General features: G+C 35.7%; 1 protein-coding gene across 1 annotated transcript in view; it reads left to right on the forward strand.

The window, feature by feature from the left end:
- The window catches only part of CF2H8orf34 (chromosome F2 C8orf34 homolog), a 401924-nt gene that overhangs the window by 125396 nt on the left and 252892 nt on the right, over positions 1-23636 (forward strand). Inside the window, 1 exon segment of the mRNA XM_042924126.1 lies at positions 21338-21510. Coding sequence (XP_042780060.1) covers positions 21338-21510 — 173 coding nt within the window.

Genomic DNA, 23636 nt, shown 5'->3' on the forward strand with positions numbered 1-23636 from the left:
AGCTCAGAGCCTGGAGCCTGCTTCAGATTCTGTGTCTCCCCCTCTCTCTGCCCCTCCCCCGCTCATCCTCTGTCTCTCTCAAAAGTAAATAAACATTAAAAAATTTAAAAAAAGTAAAAAACTTGAAGCTCATAAATGTCAAATACTGAAAACTGTTCTACATTAAAGGAGATTAGGCAACAACAAGAACATGAGAATTGAATCCCATATGTGACCCAGGATTCTTTATTGCCATTAGCAACTTGATTCAAATAATTGAGGAAATTTAAACAACAAAGTTGGTTATTGGTATTATACTAATGTTATTCTGTGGCTGCATAAGAAAATGTCCTTTGACATTTGATAATTATTCTGTGGCTGCATAATTATTCTGTGGCTGCATAAGAAAATGTCCTTCTTTATAGAAAATACACTCTGCAGTGTTTAGGGATAAAGACTATCATATTTGCAACTTACCTTCAAGTGGTTCTGGGGAAATTTTATATATCAATGTGAAAGAGAGAGAAAATGATAAAGCAAAATATCAACCACCAATGTTGACATTATTACATTAACAACATTGGGTAATCTGGATGAAAAGTATACAGAAATTCTTTTTTTTCTTTTCTCAACTTTTATAAGCCTGAATTATGTCAAAATAAAATATTTAAGACATACATATTTCTTAGATCTGTCCACTCTTATTGGCTCAAAAATAATGAGTATACCCAGTGTCCAGAATAGTCTTAAAATATATTTCCCACTAAAATGAATTGGAATAATGGCTGATTCTGGGTTGGAAGCACAATGAGTCTAAAATATCTTGTCATGCCAGAAAGCAAGAAGAACATGGGAAAGACCACTTGGCTGTGTCACAATTGATCACGAACCAAGTTTAAATAGTTTCCCTCTGGAAAGAGTTGAGAAAATTTGAAGAATAAGAATAATAACTACAGTGATTTATATATAACATTTAAACATTTTTATGTTAATCCAAAAATTAATCATCTTAAGAGTATGTTAGGAGGCCAAAGTTATTATTTTCAAAAATCTGTAAAAGGGAAAGAATCAAACATTTCATTTGCCTTTTCTATATGAATTGTACTTCAGGGTAACCAAATATTTGAGAAAGTTTCTCTTTACAGAAGTTTTATAGCAAATAACAGAATTCCAACAAATGAATTATAAAATGAGACAATCACCATCTGGTAATCTTTAGTGAATCAATGGATCTAAGCGATAATCATGAATGCTGCCAACATCAGTAAAGAGTCGTCATCAACAGGACGTTATGTACCTCCAGGTGGAACTGTAGTCATCCCTTCCTATCCATGGGGAGTACCTTCCAAACCCCAGTGGATACCAGAAACCATGGATAGTACTAAACCCTATATATATTATGTTTTTCCTATGCATACATACCTATGATAAAGTTTAATTTATAAATTATGCACAGTAAGAGATTAACAGTAATATATAATAATAAAATAGAAAAGTTATATGAATGCGGTCTCTCTCTTTCAAAATATCTTATTGTACCTGTACGCACCCTTCTTCTTGTGAGGTTTTGAGCTGTTAAAATGCCTGTGTGAGGAGATACAGTGAGGTGAATAATGTAGGCGTTATGATGTACCGTGAGTCTACTATTGGCTTTCTGACAGTGTGTCCGAAGGATCAACTGCTTTTGGACTATAGTTGAGTGCGGGTAACTGAAGCCACGGAAAGCTAACCCACAGATAAGGGGTGGGGGACTACTGTGTAACCATTCTCTCAGAAGCAGTGTTGGCAGCAACAACAACAACAGCAACAAAGACTTTATCCAAAACTAACTACTAATTTACAGAAATTACAAAGGGCAGAGGGACATTTCAAGCCACATCACAGGGATGTAAAGGGGAAAACCAGACTGTGGGAAACTCCCAGGAAGAACAGTTGAGGTTTTCTGAACAGCAGCAGCCAACAACAAAATTACAGGAGAAAAAATGAGACAGAGGAGGAAACTCTAGAGATTAAAAGAGACAAAAGTCCGTCACAACATGTTAAGTGTTGTGTAGAGTCTGACTTGTACAAACAGATAGCTTCCCTGAGACAGTCAAGGAAATTTGAAAACTAATGAACTTTGTTGATATTAAAGGATATTGTTACTTTATTGTTAAAAGTAATAATGGTATTTGTTTACAAAAGTGCTCTTACTTTTTAGAGATACGTACTTGACCATTTACAAATGACATGATACAGTGAATGGGATTTGCTTTGAAATCATCTGGGTAGGGGGGCGCCTGGGTGGCTCAGTGAGTTGAGCGTCTGACTTTGGCTCGGGTCATGATCTTGCGGTTTGTGGGTTCAAGCCCCACGTCGGGCTCTGTGCCAACAGCTGGGAGCCTGGAGCCTGCTCGGATTCCGTGTCTCCTCCTCTCTCTGCCCCTCCCCTGCTCATGCTCTGTCTCTCTGTCTCTCAATAATAAATAAACGTTAAAAAAATTTTTTTAATAAAAAAAAAAGGATATCATCTGGGTAGGAAAGAGGTGATGTGGAAGGGATGTGGATGGAGGTAAGGATGAAGTGAGTTTACCCATAAGCTGATAATTGATGAAAATGTGTGAGACTACAGATGGGTTTATTTTACTCTTCTTTCTACTTTCGTAGAAAATATCCATAATGAACAAAATGTTTTAGGTCACCGATAGTAGGGTGCAGAAGATAGTGGAGGAAAGGAGGAGGGATAACGTTGGCCCTTATTAGGGCTGGCAGGCATGCTAAGGCCTTTTTGATGTTATTTAATTTAGTTTTTGGACTAGTTCAATGAATGGTTGTATTTTTCCTGTCGTAAAGATAAGGAAACTGAAGGTAGAATGATTAAGTGCTTTGTTGAAGGTCTCAGAATTAGTACTTGGAGCTAGAATCAATACTTCCTTCTGGCTCATCTGATTGTTCATCTGATTCCAAATTCATGCTTTTCCCTTACTACTATATATTGTACTCCACCATGAAAGAAGACAAGCTAAAATAGGTTTAATGTATTATTTTGACAACTTTATTGGCATAATAATTCCTATAATAAAATCTTCCCCTGTAAAGGGGGTACAGTTTAGGGATTTTTAGGATATTCAAAGTATATTACCACAACCTAAGTTTAGAACATTTTCATCATCCCAAAAGAAACCTTGTACCCATTCCGCATCCCTCCCCCCAGCCCCTCTGCCCTAGACAACCATTAATTTACCTTCTGTCTCTATAGATTTGCGTATTCTGGAAATGTCATGGGAATGCAATCAAACAGTTGTCTTTTGTGACTGTCTCCTGTCACCGAGTGTAATGTTTTCAAAGTTCAGTGATGTTGTAGCTTGTGTCAGTACTTCATTCCTTTTCGTTGCTGAATAATATTCTATTATATGGATAGGTCTGATTTTGTTTATTCACTCATCAATTTGTAGACATTTGAGTTGTTTCCACTTTTCAGCTATTATGAGTAATGTTTCTATGAATATTCACGTGTAAGTTTTTGTGTGTACGTGTGTTTTCATTTCTCTTGGGTGTATATGTAGGGAATGGGAACACTGGATTGTATGTTCCTCTAACTCTTTGAGAAACTGCCAAACTATTTTTCACAGTGACAGCACCATTTTACATTCCAATCAGCAAGTGTGAGGGTCCCAATTTCTCCATATCCTTGGTAGTCCTTGTTCATCTTTTAGCTTCTAGTCAGCCTCATGGGTGTGAAGTAGTATCTTACTGTGGTCTTACATATTCTAATGACTAGTAATGTTTGATAATGTACTATGAGCCACTGAATCATATGTAACCTAATTTTGTCATTCTTTTATTCACTGTGCATATAGAGTACCTTCTGTATGCCAGAAAAAAAGAAATGACAGTTCATTCTTTGTAACTGTAGACAAGAATGCTAGTAGCTGGTGGGGTTTTGATGAAAAGAGAAACAAATTCTCTTCTGATTGCTTTCATTTTCCCATTGAAATAAGAAGCAACATAATCCGCTAAGAATCAGGAGAGAGATAGGAAATGTTGAAATTAACTGAGGAATGAAAATGTATCTGAACTGAAAGAGGAAAAAAATAACCAAATGAACTTGAATGACTCTATCAATGTGGCATGTGCATTTTTCACATTTCATAGATAACACAGAATTTCTCTCTAAAGGTTATCATTTACACTCCCGCCAACATTTTGTAGTATTTTTTGTTCCTGATCCTTGCTCACACTGGCTGTCATCAAACATTTTAATTAAAAAAATGGTTTCTAATAGATTCAATTAGTGATTTTATAATTTTCAATAAGATTGAATGCCTGCTTGTCTCTTTTGCCCATTTTTATTGTCATTATTTTTTTCTTTAGATTTGTGGGTTTATTATATATTCCAGACGTCAACTCTTACTGGTTATATATTGTCTCAAATATATTCGCTAAGTCTGAAGCTTGTCATCACTTCTTAAATAATGCTTTCTATTAACAGACATTTTTAACATTAACTTGTAATACTGTTTTAAGAAATCCTTTCCTACTTGACATCATGAAAATAATTGTTTTTTTTATTTTCTCCCAGAAGTTCTGTTTTTCACATTCAGGTCTTTCATCCACTTGAAATTACTTTTTTAATATGGTAAGAAGTTGGAACATATTTTCCTCCACATGGATGATATATTTCCTATAATTGTATATTGAAAAATTCATCATTTGTCCATCAGTATGCATCTTTCTGTCACTTGTCCTGTTTCTGGGCCCTCTTTTTTCTTCTGTTGGCCTATTTGCTTATTTCTGTTATTCCATTTGGTTTGGAGTTGTATTTTAAATTGATTTGAGAGGATTGACATCGTTAACATTTCTGTGTCGTCCTATTGTGAACATGACATATTTCCATTTAATTAAATGTTATAATGTTTTGTGATGAAGTCATATAGTTATATCCAGTAAAGCCATGTAAATTTTGTTAAATTGATTCCTAGATACCTTGTACTTTTAGCTATTATTACAAATGGTCTCTGTTTTATAAATTACATTTTAAAACTTGCTGGAATATAGAAATGGAAATTATTTTTCTAATTTTATCTTAAATTCCATAAATGTACCAAACCCATATATTATAAATTGCCTCTGAATCCTCCTGATTTTTTTGTATAGGGAAACATATGTGACTGATGATAGTTTTGTTTCTTCCTTTCCATTAAGTGATAGATGATATGGGGTAGCCACATTAAGTATTCCCATTAGAAAGGGAAATAATGAGAAGTTTATAGAAATTACTGATTCTTTTTTAAAATTTTTGAAAATTTATTATGAGAGAGCGAGAGAGAGAGAGGCAGAGAGAAAGGGAGAGAAAAAAATCCCAAGCAAGCTCCGTGCTATCATCGCAGAGCCTGACATGGGGCTTGAACCCACCCACCGTGAGATCATGACCTGAGCCAAAATCAGGAGTCAGATGCTCAACCAACTGAGCCACTCAGGAACCCTTATAAATTACTGATTCTTATGGGCACATATCATTAGGTCTTCCTATCCAAGGGGTTGGGAAGTGTTCCTTAATTGGGCCCCACTTCTGTTTTGTGGGAGTGGGAACTGGGTTCCCTGGGAGTCTCCATCTTTTATTTGCCACAGCTCATGGCTCCATCCTGTGGGAGTTTCTTTCTTTTTCGTTAATGTCTTTGGCCACTTATGAAGAGGGTGTTGGAAGAGATACCTTTGTGCAACTTTTTTTTCAGCTTCTTTTCCTGTAGAAAAATGGTGGCCCAAAGGAGTGTTTACATCTTGTAGTCTCAGTCCCTTTTACTTCAGATGCTTTTTGCCAATTCAGCTGTCTTAAATAATTTTTGGATTTCCTTTGTATCTGATCACTCTCTCTTTCTTGTGCCAAAAACCACATCCACAGTTTTCTTTCAGGACATGCCTCTCTCTAGATTTAATTAGTGGTATTTCAGGTGTTGTGAAACATCCTTAGTAGGCACCATCTTAATTTTTTAGAAGTCTTAATGAAGGGCCTTATAGCCACATCTTTGATTTCTTTTTTAACCTGAAGCTCTGTCTTTCTGACAGGGCCATGGATTTAATATTAGTATAAGGATTATCTTAATTTAAAAATCTTGAGGTATCAATAAATGCTGGATATAAAAAACCCAGCCAGACTCTTAATATTTTTTTCTAAATTTTGCTTGCAAATTGTTATTTTTTTGTACTCATCTGTTTCTTGAAGAAACTTAGTATATAGCTAGAAGCAAGTAGGTAATATTTATGTGATTTTTCCTAGAGAGCTTCTTGCCCAATTTTCAAACTTTCTACCTTACCATCACTTTCTACCTTACCAAGTTATCAGAGATGATAGTTTTACTAAATGACTAACACCACATAACACTGCCCTCCAGTGTTTCTGGCCTCTTATAATAATCTCCTCATCATTTTTATAGCCAATATCTGTCACTGTATCCCAAGACCAATGACATATGTTTTAAGTTTTTATTTAGCAGTACATTACTTCTAGGATCAGTTTGTTTCAGTTAGCTATAGCTGTGTAACCTTTTACCCCAAAACTCAGAGGCTTGAAACAATAAATATTTTTCCTGATTTTCTGGAATTCAGCTGACCTACACTGGATCTTGGCTAGATGGGCTCAACAGATCTCAACTGGAGTTTCTCATGTGGTCTAGAGGTTGGCTGTTGTCAGCTGATATAAGGTGGACTTGTTTGGTGTCATTCAGATCTGTTAGAAATGTTTCTTGTCTTCATTTTGGGTTAGTGGACTAGCATAGGCATATCTTTTTCACGGGGATGGCAGAAATAGTAGAAACATGTAAGGTTTCCTAAGGCCTTGGCTTACAAGAGGCATACAATAACTTGTGCCTGTTTCATTGGCTGAAGCAGGGCACATTTAGAGGTCAATATGTCCCACTTTTATTTTTATTCTTTTTAAGTTTATTTATTTTGAGAAAGAGAGTGCTTACATGTGGAGAAGGGGAAGAGAGAGAGAGAGGAAGAGAGAGAATCCCAAGCAGGGATGCTGTCAGCCCAGAGCCCAGTGTGGGGCTTGATCTCACAAACTGTGAGATCATGACGTGAACCAAGATCAAGAGTCAGACACTTAACCCACTGAGCCACCCAAGGGGCCCCATATGTCCCACTTTTAAACTATAGGGGTGCCTGGGTGGCTCAGTTGGTTGAGTGTCCAACTCTTAATTTTAGCTCAGGTCCTGATCCCAGGATTGTGGGACTGAGCCCCATGTCGGACTCGGTGCTGAGCATGGAGCCTGCTCGAGCTTCTCTCTCTCTTCCTCTGCCCCTCTGTCACACTCACATGCTCTCTCTCTCAAATGATAAATAAATAAATAAATAAATAAATAAATAGAATAAAAATTAAAATTAAAAAAAAGAAAGAAACTTTAAACTGACATGATAAGGGGCATGGACACAATGAGGTTAAACATTTAATGATTAAGGGTCATCAGTGCCATCCTACCATACAGTAAAGTCATGATCACTAAGCCAAGAGCTGCAGGCTATTGGGGATCTGTCAAAATACTCGGACATATTTCAGTTTTACATAGTTTTTGAGAAAAATGTTTGCTAATATATTAAAGACTAAAACAAAATTTTTTTAAACACTCCTTCCAGTTGCTGATGTACTGGCTTTCAGCAGTTTATACTGATTACTAAAGAAGAGTCAGGGCTACAACGTTAGCAGAAGAAAGGAAATAATAAAGACTAGAGCAGAAATAAGTGAAATAGAAAACAGGACAATGATAGAAAAGATTAACAAAACTAAGAGTTGGTTTTTTGAAAAAATAAGCAAAACTGAGACACCTTTAGCTTGACTAACCAAGATAAAAGAGGAATCAAATAAATAAAATTATAAATGAAAGAGGTGATATTAACTGATACTACAATAGTACAAAGGATCATGAGAGTACTATGAACAATTAGTGCCAACAAACTGGTAACATAGGAAACAACTGGATAAATTCCTAGAAATATATAACTCACCAAGACTGAATCATGAAGAAACAGGAAATTTGAACAGACCAATAACAAGATTAGAGCAGGCATCAAAAACCTTCCAACACAGAAAAGTCGAGAAGAGGTGATTTCATTGATGAATTAACACTATCTTTCTCAAACTCTTCCAAAGATCTGAAGAGGAGGTAAGACTTTCAAATTCATTTTCTGAGGCCAGCATTACCTTGATACCAAAGCCAGGTACGGACACTGTAAGAAAAGAAAACTACAGACAAATATTTCTGATGAATATAGATGCAAAAATTCTCAACAAAATACTAACAAACTGAATTCAATGGTACATTAAAAGTAGCAGATACCAGGATCACAATCGTGTGAGATTTATCTCTGGGATACAAGGGTGGTTCAATATTTACAAATCAATAAATATGATACATCACATTAATAGAATGAAAGATAAACATCACATGATCATCTCAATAAATGCAGAAAAATACATTTAACAAAGTGTTACATACTTTCATGGTAAAAAACAAAAACTTTCAACAAATTGGATATAGAAGCAATATAACTCAAGATAATAAAAGACATATATGACAACCCTCAGCTAACATACTTAACAGTGAAAGGTTGAAAGATTTTTCTCTAAAATCTAGAACAAGACTAAAGGGCCCACTCTCACCACTCCTATTCAACAAAGTACCAGAAGTCCTAGCCAGAGCGATTAGGCAAGAATAAGAAATGAAAGGCATCCAGATTGGACAAGAAGAAGTAAACTTGTCTCTGTTTGCAGATGGCATGTTCTTATGCATAGATAACCTTTAAGACTCAAGCAATAAGCTGTTAGACCTAATAAATGACTTTAGTAAAGTTACAGGATACAAAATCAACATACAAAAATCTGTTGCATTTCTATATACTAACTGAATTATTCTAAAAATTAATAAAACAGTTCCATTTACAATAGCATCAAATACAATAAAATAGATAGGAATACATTTAACCCACCAGGTAAAATACCTGTATACTTTTTTTGATGAAAGAAATTGAAGAAGACAGAAATAGGTGGAAAGATATCCCATGTTCATGAATTGGAAGGATGAATATTGTTAAAATTTCCCTACTACTCTAAACCATTTATAGGTTCAATGCAATCCTTATCAAAATTCCAATGGCATTTCCCCAAGAAATAAATAGAAAAAACATTCCTAAAATTTGTATAGAATCACAAATAGCCAAAGTAATCTTGAGAAAGAAAAACAAAACTGGAGGCATCATATTCCTGATTTCAAACTGTATTAAAAAGCTAGAGTAATTAAAATACTATGGTGCTGGTATAAAACGTAGACCAATGGAACAGAATTAAGAACCCAGAAATAAACCATGCATACTTGGGCATTTAATATTTAAAAAGGGATCCTAGAATGCTCAATGGGAAAGTATAGTCTTTAATAAGAGGTGTTGAGAAAATTAGATATTCACTTGCAAAAGAATGAAATTGTATTTCTGTGGTATCTGTTGCATTGTTTTCTCTTCCATTTCTCATTTTGGTTTTGAATCTTCTCTCTTTTTTTAATGTAGTTAAATCATTGCCAATTTTGTTTATTTTTTTTGGAAAACCTGGACATTACTTTCAATGTTATGTTATTGTTTATTTTGGTCTCTATTTTATTTATTTCTGATCTTTCTTTGTTACTTCCTTTCTCTACTAAATTTCAGATAAATTTCTTCTTTTTCAGGCTACTTGTTATGTAATGTTTATTTGAAGAATTTTCTTAATACAAGCATTTATAATATTAAAAATTATAAATAGAATCATAAAAGAATGAAATTGAACACTTATTTCACACCAAGTACCAAAATCAACTCAAAATGCCTTACTCAAACTGTAAAACTCCTAGAAGAAAAATCTCATTTACATTGGTATTGGCAGTGCTTTAAAAAATTTTTGGGTGGGGGAGGAGGTTTCCTGGGTGGCTCGGTTAGTTAAGCGTTTGTCTCTTGATTTCAGCTTAAGTCATGATCTCACAGTTCATAAGTTCGAGAGCCCCATGTCAGGCTCTGCACTGACAGTGCGGAACCTGCTGGGGATTCTCTGTCTCCCTCTCATTCTGCTCCTCCTCTGCTTGCTTTCTCTTTCTCTCAAAAATAAATAAACATTTTAAAAATATTTTGAGAGAAAGAGAGACAGAGTGCAAGCAGGGAAGGGGCAGAGAGAGAGGGAGACACAGAATCTGAAGCAGGCTCCAGGCTCTGAGCTATCAGCACAGAGCCCCATGCGGGGTTCGAACTCATAAGCTGAGATCATGACCTGAGCCAAAGTCAGACACTTAACCTACTGAACCACCCAGGTGCCCCTAAAAAGTGCAAGCAGCAAGTGGGACTACATCAAACTAAAACGCTTCTGTACAGAAAAAGAAAAAATCAGACTGAAAAGGTAACCTTTAGAATGGCAGAAAGTATTTGTAAGTCGTATATCTGATAAGGGGTTAATATCTAAAATATATAAGAAACACAGCTCAATAGTAGAAAAAAACAAATAATCTGATTTTTCAAAATTGGGCAGAGGACCTGAACAGACATTTTTCCAAAGAAGATAGATAAATGGCCAAGTATGTGAAAAGATGCTCAACATTACTAATCATCAGGGAAATGCAACTCAAAACTATAATAAGAGATCACCTTACACCTGATAGAATGTCTCTCGTCAAAAAGACAGGAGATATCAGGTGTTGGCAGGAATTTGGAGAAAAGGGAACCCTTGTGTACTGTTGGTGGGAATGTAAATTCATAGGGGTACTATAGGAAGCAGCATGGGGGTGTCTCAAAAAATTAAACATGAAGCTGATTCAGCAATCCCACTTCTGAGTATATATCTGAAGGAAATGAAGTCCCTATGTCAAAGGGAAATCTGAACTTCCATGTTCACTGCAGTATTATTTACAACAGCTGAAACATGAAAACAGCCTAAGTGCCTGTTGATAGATGAATAAAAAAAAATGATTTTATATATAATGGCATATTTTTCAGCCATTAAAAAGAATGAAATCTAACCTATAGAAAGAGAAAATAGAGTGGTGGTTGCCAGAGGTGAGGGGGGTGGGGGAAATGGTTGCAAGTGATCAGAGGTTACAGACTTCCAGTTACAAGATGAGCAAGATCTGGGGATCTAACGCACAGAATGGTGACTAAGGTTTACAACACTATATTGTATACTTGGAAGTTGCTAAGAAAGTTCTTACCACACACGTACACACACATGCACACACACACACAATGTTAATTATGTGAAGTGATGAGTATGTTAACCTTATTATGGTAATCATTTTGCATTATATATGTATGTCAAATCTTGACAGTATACAAGGTAAACCTACATAAAATATATCAATTATATCTCAAAGCTGGAAAAAAATTAAAAAAGAGACAGTAGGAAAAAAGCTTTTAAGTATCTACTTACATTACTTCCTTTAAACTCTAATTCAAGTTCAATGTGTGGATTAGTTTAACAATGGCTATTAGGTTAAACATTTAATATGTAATTATGTGTTTCATAATTTTCCTTTTGTGAATTGGTAGGATTAAAATAATTTACTCAAAACCTTGAGAATTTGTACAGAACATTTAATTATTTTAAATCAGTCACATCTTGTAGACTTTATGCTGAAATGGCTTAAAAATATATTAATCAGTGTTGTCCATGAATCATTTATACGACTTTTAGTTAGGCATAATGATACTTCATAATTTGTGATATGACATAATGATACTTCATAATACTACCAACATTTGTGTTGGTTTTCCTTCTATGAATTTTTAAAATTCACTTAATACAAATTTTATACTTATTTTATGAAATAATTATGCTAGTTATTATGGGGAAAACAAAGGAATTTAAGATGTGATCCCAGCCTTTCATGAGCATCTTGATTTATTAAGAAGGGAAAACAGACTTCTGGAGAAGATGGCAGAGTAGGAGGATCTTAGGCATCCCACAGATACATCTAGATAATACCCACATCACTGTAAGTAACCCAGGGAACAACCTGAGAACTGGAAGAACAGACTCTTCATACGGGACTTAGAGAAGAGGCCACATCAAAAGTGGTAGGAAGGGTAGAGACTTGGTCAGGACCAAGCTAACTCCTAGGATTGTCCATGGTGAGGAGAGACCATAGACACGAGAGGGGAAAGGAGCAGATCCTGTATCAGGCACCCCAGGCATGGGGGACACACCCTGGGAAGATGAATAGCCATAACATTTGGCTTTGGAAATCAGAGGGGCTTGACTTTGAGAGTTCTTACAATCAGTAGGACTAAACACCTGGAACTTTAAAAAATCACTGGGCTTGGCTCTGGGAGAGACAACGGATGATAGGAAACTGAGTCCCACCCCAAAAGAGACAGAATAACTAACAGCCCTGTTGAGGTACAGCATAGAAGCAGCAGTTTGGAAAATGCCTGAGATTTATTTGCTAGTCTCAGAACATGTGCTGGAGAGGCAGGGATCTTTAGGAGACTTCTCCAGGAACAAAGTTGCTGGTAGGAACCATTCCCTCTTCCCCTGTCCCCTCTCTGGCCTAGATACATGGGAGCCAGCAAGAACACTCTCCACCTAGCTTGCTAATAACACTATGCCCTGCCCTCACATTCTCCTGTGGACACATTTCTCCAATTCACCCTCGGCAGAAGTCCGTGCAAAGTAGTGCCACAAGCCTGTTAGTGTGCAAATAGCCCTGACGAGAGCCATCACCTCTCCAACATGACTCCAGCCCCTGGAGAGGGAGAGAGGGTAAGGTAACCACAAATACTAGTTTGACTGCAGCCTCAGCAGTGGGCTGGGGGTAGACCTCTGGTCTGACTACAAGCCCCACCCACCAACAAAAGTTTCTCAGGAGATAACACAGGGAGAGTACTCTGCAGTTCTGTGTGACCACAAATCTGGCAAACACAAGCCCAAGGTGACCCCACACTGCCCATTACCAACACAGGGACCAAACCCTGCTCACAAAGGGCAAAGAGAGCCATTGCACACGATAGGACTGAAGGCAAAAGTGGCTCAGCCACAATAGAATTAAAAAAAATTTTTTAAGTTTATTTTTTGAGAGAGAGAGAGTGCACACAAGCAGGGGAGCAGCAGAGGGAGAGGGAGACAGAGGATCTGAAGCAGGCTCTGTGCTGACAGCAGACAGCCTGATGTGGGGCTCAAACTTACAAACTCTAAGATCATGACCTGAGCCAAAGTTGGATGCTTAACTGACTGAGCCACCCAGGCACCCTGTCAGCCACAATATTAAGGCACAGGCAGCACACATAGGAGACATCCCTGAAGCACCAAGGTCTGGTAAATAGGAGACATTGTACTACAGGGCACTGCAGGACATCTCCTTCATAAGGCCCCTATTTTGAAGAGCAGAAGATGTAACTGACTCTTCAGACACATGAAAACAGGCACAGAGAGATAGACAAAATGAGGAGATGGAGGGATGTGTCTCAAATGAAAGATCAGGACAAAAAAGCAAGACCAATCTATATGCTGCCTCCAAGAGACTAATTTCGGAGGTAAGACACATGCAGATTGAAAGTGAAGGAATGGAGAAGCATTTATCATGCAAATGGAAGTGAAAAGAAAGCCTGGGTAACAGTAGTTATATCGGACAAAATAGACTTTAAAACAAAGACTGTAATCAGAGACAAGGACACTATATAATTATAAAGGGAACAATGCAACAAGAAGATATAACAATTATAAATATGCACCCAATATGAAAGCACCCAAATATATAAAGCAGTTAATAACAAACATAAAGGAAGTAACTGATAGTAATACAATAGTAGTTGGGGACTTTAACATCCTGCTTATATCAGTGGATAGACATCCAAACAAAATCAGCAAGGAAACAGTGGCTTTGAACAACACATTGGACAAGATGCATCTAATAGATATATTCAGAACATTACATCCTAAAACAGAAGAGTACACATGGTTTTCAAGTTCACATGGAACATTTTCCAGAATAGATTACATGTTAGGTCACAAAACAAGTCTCAACAAATTCAAAAAGATTGAAATCACATCATGCATCACATCTGATCACAATGCTATGAAACTAGAAATCAACCACAAAAAATGTGGAAAGACCACAAGTATGTGGAGGCTAAATAACATGCTACTAAACAATGAATGAGTCAACCAAGAAATAAAGAATGTATGTAGACAAGTGAAAATGAAAACACAATGATCCAAAATCTTTGGGCTGCGGCAAGAGCTGTTCTAAGAAGGAAGTTTAAGAAGCAAGAAAAATCTCAACATTACTTATACCTAAAAGAGCTGGAAAAAGAAGAACAAACAAAACCCTAAACCAGTAGAAGGAAGGAAATAATAAAGAGTAGAGCAGACATAAAATAAACTAAAAAAAGAACAAAAAAACCAGTAGAACAGATCAATGAAACCAGGAACTGGTTTTTTGAAAAGATCAATAAAATTGATAAACCTTTAGCTAGACCCATAAAAAAATAAGACAACTAAATAAAATCATAAATGCAAGACAAGCAATAACTGACAGCCTAGATTATAAGTGAATGTTATGAAAAATTATATGCCAACAAATTGGACAACCAAAAAGAAATGGATAAATTCCTAGAAACATATAACCTCCCAAAACTGCATCTGGAAGAGAAAGAAAATTTGAACAAACTGATTACCAGCAATGAAATTGTATCGGTAATCAAAAAGCTCCCAACAGACAAAAGTCTGGGTCCAAATGGTTTCACAGGTGAATTATACCAAACATTTAAAGAAGAGTTAATATCTGTTATTCTCAAATTACTCTAAAAGAGAAGAGGAAGGAAAGCTTCCTAATTCATTCTGAGGCCAGCTTTATTCTGATACCAAAACCACATAAAGACACTACAAAAAAGAGAACTACAGGCCAGTAACCTTGATGCACATAGATTCAAAAATCCTCAACAAAATATTAGCAACTGAATCCAACAATATGTTAAAAAAAATCATTCACCATGATCAAGTGGGATCTATTCCTGGAATAGAAGGGTGGTTCAATATTTTCAAATCAATCAATGTGATATATCAAGAGAAAGGGTAAAAATCATGTGATAATTTCAATAGATGCAGAAAAGTACTTGAGAAGGCACAGTATCCATTCATGATAAAAATTCTCAACAAGGTAGGTTAGGAGGGAGCATACTTAAACATAATCAAGGCCATATGTGAAAAACCCACATCTAACCTCATACTCAGTTCTGAACAACTGACAGCTTTCCCTTAAAATCAGAAACAAGACAAGGATGTCCACTCTCACCACTTTTATCCAACATGGTATTGGGAGTCCTACCCACAGCAATCAGACATGAAAAATGAATACATACATACATACATACGTAAATAAATAACTCATCCACATTTGTAAGGAAGAACTAAAACTTTCCCTATTTGTAGATAACATGATACTGTATATATAAAACCCTAAAACCTCTGCAAAAGAACTACTAAAACTGATAAATGAATTCTGTAAGGTCGCAGAATACATCAATATAGAGAAATCCATTGCATTCCTATACACTATAGACTAATAACACTACACTAATAACAAAGTGGCAGAAAGAGAAATTAGGAAAACAATCTCATTTACAATTGTACCAAAAATAACAAAAGACCTAGGAATAAATGTAAGCAAGGAGGTGAGGAGACCTGTACTTTGTAAACTACAAAACATTGATGAAAGTAACTGGACACAGAGAGATGGAAAATATTTCTTGCTCATGGATTAGAAGAACAAATATTGTTAAAATGTTCATACTACCCAAAGTAATCTACAGATTTAATGCAATCCCTATCAAAATACAAACAACATTTTCACAGAGCTATAACAAATAATCCCAAAATTTTCATGGGACCACAAAATAGCCAAAACATTCTTGAACAAAACTGGAGTAATCACAATCCCCAATGTCAAGATATACTACAATGCTGTAGTAATCAAAACAGTATAGTAAAGGCACAAAATAGGCATGTAGATCAATAGAACAGCATAAAGAACCCAGAAATAAACCTGTGATTCTATGGTGAATTAATCTTTGACAAAGGAGGCAAGAATATTAAATGGGAAAAAGTCAAGAAATGATGTTGGGAAAGCTGGACAGCAACTTGCAAAAGAATGAAACTGGGCCACTTTCTTACACCACACACAATATAAACTCAAAATGGATTAAAGACCTAAATGTGAGTTTTTAAACCATAAAGATCCTAGGAGACAGCTCAGGCAGTAATGTCTTTGACATCATGTGTAGTAACATTTTTCTAGATATGTCTCCTGAGGGAAGGGAAATAAAAACAAAAATAAACTATCAGGACTACATGGAAATAAAAAGCTTCTGTACAGCAAAGGTTGTCATCAAAACTAGAAGACAAGCTATTGAATACAAGATATTTGCAAATGACATATCTGATGAGGAGTTAATATCCAAAATATAAAAAGAGTTATACAGTTCAAAAAACCAATAATCCAATTAAAAATGAGCCGAAGATTGAAGCATGAAAGGATGCTCAACATCACTCATCGTCATGGAAATGTAAATCAAAACTACAGTGATACCACCTCACACCTGTCAGAATGGCTAAAACCAGAAACAAGAAACAAGTGTTGGCAAGGAGGATGTGGAGAAAAAGGAATGCTTGTGCACTGCTGGTGAAAATGCAAACTGGTGCAGCCATTTTGGAAAATAGCATGGAGGTTTTTCAAGATTCAAAATAGAATCACCATATGACCCAGTAATTCCACTGCTGGATATTTACCTAAAGAACATGAAAACACTAATTCGAAAAGATATATGCACCCCTGTGTTTACTGCAGCATTATTTACAGTAGCCAAATATGGAAGCAACCCAAGTGTCCATCAATAAGATGTGGTATGTATAGATAGATAGACATATAGTGTAATATTACTCAGCCATAAAAAATAATGAAATCTTGCCATTTGCAGCAACATGGATGGATCTATGGGTATAATGCTAAGTGAAATAAGTGAATCAGAAACACAAGTACCATATGTTTTCATTCATGTGGAATTTAAGAAACAAACCAAACAACAAAAAAAGACAGAAAAAAACAAGACTCTTAAATATAGAGAACAAATTAGTGGTCACCAAAGGGATGTTGGAGGGGGAATGGACAAAATAGCTGAAGGGATTAAGAGTACACTTATCATAATGAACACTGAGTAATGTATAGAATTTTGAATCTGTATTATACACCTGAAATGAATATAACCCTGTATGTTAATTACAGTGGAATTTAAAAAAATAAATAGAAAGTTAAAAAAGAAGAGAAAACAAATAATGTGGAATATGATCACATGTACTGATAACCAGTGGTGAGAAGAGTTGGATTCATTGTGGATTAGCCAGTGGGAGCAGGCTACTTGGACAGAGTAGGCCTGGTTTACTGTAACTTCTTGGATAGGTTAGCTTTCTGCTGATTGGAAATACTAAGCAAATTTGTGATCTTGGGTGAATTTTTGGCCATAAATGCTTTTCTTATTAAATTTAAACAGACTTGCTTAAGAATCTCAACTCTAGAGACTTCTGATCTTAGGGAGGGCAAAGGAATATGTACTTACACATTTAGAAAAAAATTTTTTTAACATTCATTTATTTTTGAAATACACAGAGCAGGAGCAGGGGAAGGGCAGAGAGAGAGGGAGACAGAGAATCGGAAACAGGCTCCAGGCTCTGAGCTGTCAGCACAGAGCCCGATGTGGGACTTGAACTCACGAACCGTGGGATCATGACCTGAGCCGAAGTCGGATGCTTAACCGACTGAGCCACCCAGGTGCCCCAGTACTTATACATTTTTGAGGAATAATTCGTATTTACATTGTTTAGAATTGACATTTAAATTATTTACCATGTACTTAAAATATTTTCAAGAACGTACTGCTTTTAATGTGCATTTTAAAATGTCTTTTGCTATGTAGTGGTATTTGCGGTACATTGTATGTAGTGTTAAGAACTGCTTTCTTCACTGAAATCCTTTCATAAAAATTTATGTTTATTATGCTTAATCAAATATAAGTGATACATCCAAGGAAAATTTGCTATTTTAATCTATTACAAGTAGATAGGTTACATTCAAGAACTTTTATAGATGTAACATTTTAAGAAGGCATAGATATAAAAAGAGCTTTGATCATTCTAATAAATAAGAAAAGTAGAGTTTCGGTTTTTTCACCTGTAAAATGCTAACTTCCTAACTCCTCTGACCTTCTTTGCGGCTCTTTGTATTTCTTTGCCCATCAGCTATTTCCCACCGAATTTCTGCTTTCAGCTACTGTTAAAACAATTTATCCTTCTCTCAGTGCTCTACTCTCCACAGCAGGGACATCTATCATTTTATTTAATTTCCCAGTAAGCGACCAGGAAGTTATTTCTAGAAAATTCTCTGCAGCTCTCAACTTTTGATCACACTCAACTCTAAATTCTATTTCACAATTTCTCATCAATAGTGCCCAAACCCACTCCTTTCTCTTGCCCCCATTCTTCTCTGTTGAGCCTATAAGATAAATCTCCAAGCCCAATTCTGCTTCATTACATAAATGCAATTAATAACACTGAACTAATTATCCAACGTTTTTAATATTCTATCTATAAAATAAAACTTCATAGGATCAAAATTTGCCCCATCAATTCTCTGTTCTGTTACTCTGCGCATTTTCACAACCAAGCATCCACTCTTCCCCAACTTGCTCATTCTTGCAGTTCTTTTCACCTTTTGTTTCACATTTATATCACAAACATACAAGTGGTTTTAACATAGTCCGCATCCTTAAATAATCGTATCTAGCATATGTACAGAAAACTGTGGTTTAACTGTGCTACCTACTAATTCATTTGATACAGTGGGTTTTGTAATACACATCTGCACTGTTTTACATTTGGAGAAAGTGAAATTCACAAAATAAATAACATTTCAGACACAGAGATCAAAACTGGTTCTGAGGCTGTGGATGTGTTTATAATTTTTTAAAATTCTAAAACAGAACTTTGCCTCAGCTTGCTTTTAAAAACAAATACAGTTTTAAAATTTAACAATATTGCTGTTAATTTTAATTCTTTTGCTTCAAGTCGTATTAAATTGTTATACCTGAATGTGCCTTTCTTGTAGTTTCAAAACAGTAATTTGATTACATGATTTCACAGTTGACAGCCTAATAGTTCCTTGATTTCCTGACTATGGGAACATAAATGCAGAAGGAATTCTGATTATTTGTTAAATAACTAAAATTTATCTGGTATATTTTTATGTGAGCTAGAGAATCAATATTAAGATATATAACTACTTTCTGTCCCTTTATATCACTTGGATATTCATGAAATATGTCCTAATCATATTTCACATGTTGCCTTTGGTATTATATTTGCAGATTAATTAATATTACATTGTATGTATTGTTATGCCATATTTTTATTGTATTATATTTGTGTAATATTTTGGAAAATTGTAAAAACTCAGAAGGCCAGGTCCACATCTTTAAGAAATTATTCAGAACTTTTGTCATACTAAAAACTATAGCAAACATAATTTAATGCAAGCCTGTTTCTCAGATCAGGATATTTTTAATACTCATTCTTTTGGCAATGAGTTCCTATTAATCATAATATTGCAAAGACATGGAAGCACCCAAAGAAGAAACTAAAATTACCTATAGTTCCTCTTTTTAGATAAATCCACAAAAGTTTGGTCTTACCATTGTTTCCCCAACAAATCAAGCTGTTTCAGGCACATAGTAGGTCTTAAATATAAGAAAATGAATAAATGAGTAGGATTAGTGTATGAATGATGAATTATAGTATAAACTCTGACAATTGGTTTTATTTTTCCTTTTTGTAATGCAAATGCTGTACTTAAACCTTGATTGTCAAAGTGTCCACTTCAAAGATGGCTGTCTCCAGTAAACACATTGTCAGTCACAGTAGACTAGATAAAGAGCCAGGCCACCTCCCCTGACTGAAGCTCTTTGGTGTTAGAGATCTTGGTTGATTTCAAGTACTGACCATTTGGGCCTCTTGTTTTTTCTCTCCTTGTGCTTTAAATTCCCATTCTTCTGTTTTAAATTCACCAGTATAGAATGAGCCCACAAAACCCTAGGCTTCCACCCTCAACCCCAATAAAAACGGAACCCCAACATTCTGCTTGCTAGCTCTCTCTCTCTTGTCAACCTGTGACCTCACAGTGTGGCCCCAGGTGTGCTGCGTAATTTGCAGGCCTTATAAACAATAAACTTTTAATTTTTCTGAGCTTCCTGATGGTTATTGATGAAGGGCATCTTGCAATCATAATAAGAACCACAACATTGGTTATCGATAGGCTGAGATCAGTACAAAACATTGATATACACCCATATGAATTTTTAAAACAAAACTAAAATCATAGAGTAGGCACTGCTTTTAACTGGCCTTTTTCTCACTTACTGAGATATCTCTAGCAATGACTCACATCTAGTATTTGAGTACCTTTCAAAGGTCATTAATTTATTTTTAAAGAGAAAGAGAGAGTGAGAGAGAGAGTGAGCGCACATGAGTAGGGCAGAGAGGGAGAGAGAAAGAATCCTAAGCAGGCTCTGCATTGCCAGTGTATAATATGTACAATAGACTGCACAGAGCTCCAACCCATAAACTGTAAGAGCATGACCTGAGCTGAAGTCAAGATCTGGAATCTTAACTGAGCTATCCAGGCATCCCTTTTTTAAAATTTATTTATTTATTTTGATAGTAGAGCCTTTCAAAATATTAAATGATTTAAATGGTTAAAGTATCATTTAAAGAGCCACATCATACCCAAGTCTATGAAAAAAGATCACTTTAACGTGTTTTGATTAGCTAGCATACCTGTTATTGATATTGCCCTGCTTCTAACCTACACTGGATGGCTCCAAGTCCAAAATGTTTCACAGTTGGAGACAATCCATCCTTCCACTGCCATCTCTTGACTTTATTCCCTTACCTCACCCCAGTTTCCTCCTAAGAAATTTTTATCATTTCCCAGTAACACTAAGCTCTTTCACTGTGTGCGCCTTACCGCACACTTTTCTTTCTGTCACAAATGCTAGTCTCAGCTCGTCCTTCCTGAGAACACACATGCAGCCTTCTGATTCCAAATAAAAGATTTCATTCCTGGATCCTTTGTCACAGTGACCTAAAGGAGTCAGCACAAATTACAAAGAATAAGTCATCTAATAAAAATGGAAATTTTAAGTCAATTCAGAAAGAAAAAGAACATTTTGATTTACGGAAGTAGTTGAAACTGTAGACAAAATTATTTCCCTGCTGTCCTATTAATAAGAATAAGTGATCTGAGTCAGTATATTCTTTTCTCCTCTTTAGGAAACAGTGGCATTTAATTCTTCTCTTCTGAGACCCCGTGTGATTGGAGAATGGATTGGTCGAGAAGAGAATGATGCTGACCCACTAGCAGCTGAAATGTTACAGCCCCCAGTTCCAAGAAGTAAAAATGAACAATGGGAAAATGAAGACACTAGCTCCAGCCCTGCAGGAAGGTGAGATGAGATGCCTTCCAAGATTCTGAATTTGGTTAGTCGTTAAAAGCTAAAGGGAAAATAAGTCCAGGTGCATGATTTTGACGATAACTTAGCAATTTTGTATAGAAAATTATGTTGGGTTCCACATAAGATAAAAGTTAATTTCTCTGTTTTAAAATTAAAGTTTTACTAGATTTGCTTTTAGATTTTGGTTTTGATTTTCTCTTTATATCTAAGAATGTCACCATCTCTTTGCTACTAAGACCAAATAGAGAAATAATTTGAAATACATAGGCTGTCAGCCGAGACCCACTATAATGCTGGGCAGGGAGTGACTGATTGTTAAGAACTGGAGATGGAGGGCTTCTCATTTACCAGAGAGATGTAGTTGGTTATTAGGGGAGATAAAATTATTAAATGTACAATAGACTGCACAAAGCAGTAGAATTTAAAATACAAGAGAAAAACCTTAGTTTAGAGCCACTTAGGTTTGGAGCTGGTAACTATGTTTGAACATAATTCTTTTAAAAAATTTTTTTATGTTTATTTCTTTTGAGAGAGAGAGAGAGAGAGAGAGAGAGAGCGCAAACCTGGGAGGGGCAGAGAGAGAGGGAGAAGGAGAAAATCCCAAGCAGGCTTTGCACTGTCAGTGCAGAGCCCAATGTGGGGCTCGAACCCACAAACCCTGAGATCATGACCTGAGCCAAAACCAAGAGTTGGAATCTCAACTGACTGAGCCATCCAGGTGCCCCTGATTGAACACAATTCTTTTCATTTGCTGTGTTTAATTTTTGAAGTATTTATCATTTGTAAATTTGGAAGTCTGTATTTCACTTACTCAGTCCTGTGATGACTCAAAATGGTGGTGGGAGATTTGCCTTAACTTTCCATATGCTAGTAGAAGTAGGGTAGTTTTGACACCTGCGAGTCCAGATCATATTTATTAGAAAAAGTGCATTCAGAACAACCTCTTTTTTTTAATAGCAATTGCAGTGAGTAAAACCCGAAATGAAAACTTCCACTAGGAAGTTGGAGTGAAAGAAAAAGCATTATGGAGGCAAGACTTACACGAGACTGAGAAAACAGATTTAAATACTCCTGAGTTAAAATGTGACAGAGCTAAAACTTTCTTTGGGTGCTACTAGCTGATCACCACAGAAGAGATTTTCCTGTTGATAGCATGGCCACAGTATCTTTGTATTTCCTACATTAAATTTAGCAGCAACCAATAACTATTCTTTCTCAAGGAGAAAATTGTATTTTCTACAATGTAATAGCTTTCAAGGGTTTTTTATTTTGACTTATCACTTGACTAGAAGGAAGGAAATTCAGAATTCTCATTAATGTGCTTCAAGGCATATAGAAAATTGATTCTATTTCCATGAGAAATAACTTTTAAATTATTTAAATAGTCCTAAATAAGGAGAAGGAAACCATTTTTAAAAATCCATTTACCTTCTTTTGTGAAATGCCAGATCAATTTCACCTGTCAATGAGGGTAATTTTATTTTTAATACCAGACTTATGAAACCCACTAGACCTTTATCTTTATTCATTGCCAGATCTTTAATGTAAAATAGAGAAATGTCAACTTTCATTTTGCTTTCATTTAGTCATAATAATAATCGGAGCTATTTATTGCAAATGTTAGTGCTTCTATTTTCTTCCCAGCTTCAGTGAGCTCTGATTCCCTCTTGAATACCCAATAAAGGGGAATATTTCCTTCAATACTAGTCAAATTCCTTACCCAGAAAACTCAATCCATGAAGCTCTCTTTCAAATATTTGTTATGAAACGTCATGTTTAGTTTTATTATTCTCTGTCTTTAAATTATGAGTTGAAGAAAGGTGAAATCCTGCCCCAATGCCCCAGCAGAGCAGAAAGAATGCATGTGTGTCTGAACTTGGCTTAAAAAATAGTGACAAACTATGGGTGGGAAACTATGTCTCTCCTATCTTCTAATACAAAACAGGATTTTGAATTTATACCAGGAATTCACATAGCATTAGATTTTATTTGGAGGAATAAAAATGGATTGGGGGAAATTTTTTAATGACTCTAGAGGCTATAATTAGAGTGTTAGCTTTTGTTTTTAGTAATGAACTTGTAGTATAACTTACCAGTCTTAAACACTAACAGACTAA

Source organism: Panthera leo, chromosome F2 (genome assembly GCF_018350215.1).
Source record: "Panthera leo isolate Ple1 chromosome F2, P.leo_Ple1_pat1.1, whole genome shotgun sequence".
Taxonomy (NCBI): domain Eukaryota; kingdom Metazoa; phylum Chordata; class Mammalia; order Carnivora; family Felidae; genus Panthera; species Panthera leo.